The 3,503-nt window shown below is 34.3% G+C and overlaps 1 protein-coding gene across 1 annotated transcript; it reads left to right on the forward strand.

Moving 5' to 3' along the window:
• Positions 1-1,967: 1,967 nt before the first annotated feature.
• Positions 1,968-3,286, forward strand: LOC126555818 (uncharacterized; the record flags this gene model as incomplete). Its single annotated transcript, XM_050210696.1, has 3 exons — positions 1,968-2,687; positions 2,744-2,985; positions 3,044-3,286. Coding segments are annotated over exons 1-3 (1,205 nt in total), but the record flags the coding sequence as incomplete, so codon positions are not given.
• Between the last annotated feature and the right edge of the window lie 217 nt (positions 3,287-3,503).

Consider the following 3,503-nt stretch of genomic DNA (forward strand, 5'->3'; position numbering starts at 1 on the left):
CGCCTTCTGGGTAAAACCAGGTGTCCTTGTTGTTGTTGTTGCAAATTCGGACACGAATTTGAAAATGTGCAATAACATCTCAAATGCATCTTTAGTGCACTATAATTATTGGTGCGCTTACTATCCCGACACGTGTCATGGTCATAGTAGCATCCGCATTACCCTTGACACGAGGCATGGTCATACTAACTTAGCCTTGTAATCTCGTAGATATCTTATAGATATCTCATAGCCCATAACAATACCTACGCGTATATGACGTACGACATACGCAAGACCGTATATTTTAATGACATATTATTTTATATATCGTTACTATGCGCGGCTGCGGAATGCGTATTGGAGCGGTAACGTAAACGCATAGGTCAGTATAGGTTACAGGTTTATAACAGGTACCTACCTAACGTATAAATACGATACCTATAAATACCCCGGCCGTGGGTATGGTAAATATAATATAGACGAGAACGGTGCGCGTCTAACGTCGTAATGTATACGACAAGACTTGACGATGTGTCGTACAGTACACACATTCCACGACCGCTGCATGTACATTCGTGTATATATAGATATAGGTAGTTATAGGTTCTGTACTGCAGACTCGCGCACGTCCGGATCTCTATACAGGGCGATCGTACAAGTCCATATATACAAAGCAATATAATATATTGTAACTGTATAATATATATATATATATATAATGATATACGTGTGTTATACGAAAACGGGGGGATTTAATATCGTATATATATATATATAGGCATATACATATAATATCGTGCTCGCACAGTACACGCGGATGAGACGTGACGTTTCGGAATTCCGATCACCCTGTATATGTGTTTGCAGGTTATACGCACTAAGTCGAATACACGTACCTATATAGGTACGTTTGAATTTAAAAAATCGGTTTCCGACACACGTCGCAATAATGTGTGTACGCTCACACGTCTCTCATCGCGAGCAGTCAGTCAGATTTCGTCACATAGTATTTTATATTATTATTTATTTATTTTCTTATTGCGACAACGACGCCGACCGCGTACCATCCGCCAAACCGCATAGACTTTACAATAATATATATACCTTACGTATCACGTTGATATCGACGCATCATACACATATACGTATATATAGACTATATAACATCACGTCGAACGACGTGTACGCGCCGCAATCGCGTTTGAGTGCGTACATCGTGTTATTGATTTTATCGTCCGAATACATGTATAGGTGGTACGCAGGAAGGTATTACGCTGATACAGTCGCGCACTTTACTCCCCTATTTCACGATATGACGTACGGTGGTGGTAGGTACCTATATAATATACGAAAAAAAAATGTTTCATTTCTCACGTTCGACGCCGGAGGGTGTTTGGTCGTTGGCACTGAGCTGCTTGCGCTTGTATGGCTGCAATACGATTGCGCGCGGTCCTTATCAACGGTACCTTTTTAGGTGTACGATTGCGCGTGCTAAATTATTTTTGCTTCTAAGCAACGTTGCCAAATATACAAATAATAGGTGCGTGGTAAATATCCGATTAGATTCCAATTTAGGCGATCCGTACGTAATTTATTACTTAATATTTCCGATACCAGACAAACTTTCCATCAGTAAGAAGTAGATAATTTTATTTTAAATCATACTTTTATCTTTATTGTAAATTCCCTCACATGTACGAATATACCTAAACTATGATCTCGCATTGTATGTCTATACGTATTTACTGAAATGTCAGTTGTGTTCATGTTCGTGTTCGAGTTGTAGCTGTCAACGTATATTTTTCGCATTGTTAACATTTTATAATTAATTTTTTAAAATGGAAAATGAAATTTTCATAATAAGTTCAGAAAGGGGGAGTGATTTGTTAGTGGTGAATAAACACAAATTTCGACACATCAGACAGCGAGTAGATGGAAATAACAGATGGAGGTGCTGTAAAAAACAGTGTACTTGTACAGTCTTAATGACAAGTGACAATAAAGTAATGATAGAAATTGCTGGTGAGCATAACCACCTTGTAGATTCTACTAAAAAAATCGAGAGGCAAGTTCTAAGGGAAAACTGTAAACGTAAAGCTACAAGTTCCATTGCTACCCGGCCAATAAAAATAATTAGAAGTCAACTTATGAATAGCGTTAGTACCGAGTTAGAATATAATGATATAAAATCAGTTAGAAAGGCTATGTATATTCAACGAAGAAAAAACTTTCCTCGTTACCCTTCATCTTTAGAAGATGCCATTACGCAATTGAACGAATTACAAAATGAAGAATTTTTAATGTTTAGAGGGAAAAAATTTATACATTTACCCGATGATTGCACTTTTATTTGCTTAACAACTGAAGAGAATCTTCAATGTTTGACAAGTTGCACAGATATATTTACGGACGGAACATTCGACTATGCTCCAAAATTTTTTTTGCAATTATACACCATTCATGGCTATAAAAACGGTGTTTACGTACCTTTGGTATACTTTTTTTTAAAGGATAAATTTAAAAACACATATATAAATGTATGGAAATATTTAATTAATATATGTGAAAAGCAATCACTACTTTTTAAAATTGATATATTACATATTGATTTTGAAATTGGTGCTATTCAAGCAACTAAAGAAGTTTTTCTTGATGTCAAAATTAAAACATGCCGTTTTCACTTAGAACAAGCTTGGTGGCGCAAAGTAAGTTGAATCAATATGAATATTTTTAGAAATAATTAATCAAAATAAATTTTCAGATTAATGGCAATACAAAGCTAAGAACGGCATACAACGATCAAAAAAACGATTTACAATTATGGCTTAAATCATTTTTTGGACTTTCTTTCATCGCTCCAGATGACGTTGTAGAGCTAATAAGTACGTGTCCAAATATTGCAGATGGACAACTATTTTCTGACTATGTTCTGGAGACGTATGTTGAACCTGGTTGTTTATTTCCGCCTATTTTATGGGCTGAAACGCCATCACTAAATCCTAGGTATATATTTACTAATAAGTCTAAAAAAATATTGTTTACTATATTCATACATTTTCAGAACTACAAACGGGGCAGAAAGTTTCCATAGAACATATAACGCCCAGTTTACTAGCGCTCATCCTCCGACATTTGTTGTTATAAGTACGCTTATGGAAACTCAGGCAGAAACCGTCACTAAATTATCAACCATTTCCAAAAGAAAAATCAAGCCAAAATCAAACGAAGAACTAAAGAAAATCGAATTTGTGAGTAAACAGCACAAAGAATATCAAAAAAATAAAACACCAGAAAACTTACTTAAGTATTTGGCCATAATTGGAAATAGGTATCAGGGCTTTAAAATTTAAATTATTTTATTTATATTATTTTATTATAACGATTTTTTTAATGAATATTTTTTCGATATCTATTTGAATATTTAATATTATTTTATTATAACGATATTTTTATTAAATATTTTTTTTTAATAATTTTTTAGTAGAGTATAAAGTATCTGTTATTGTTTGAAACTATTTGCA

This window comes from Aphis gossypii, unplaced genomic scaffold (assembly GCF_020184175.1).
Source record: "Aphis gossypii isolate Hap1 unplaced genomic scaffold, ASM2018417v2 Contig01142, whole genome shotgun sequence".
Taxonomy (NCBI): Eukaryota; Metazoa; Arthropoda; class Insecta; order Hemiptera; family Aphididae; genus Aphis; species Aphis gossypii.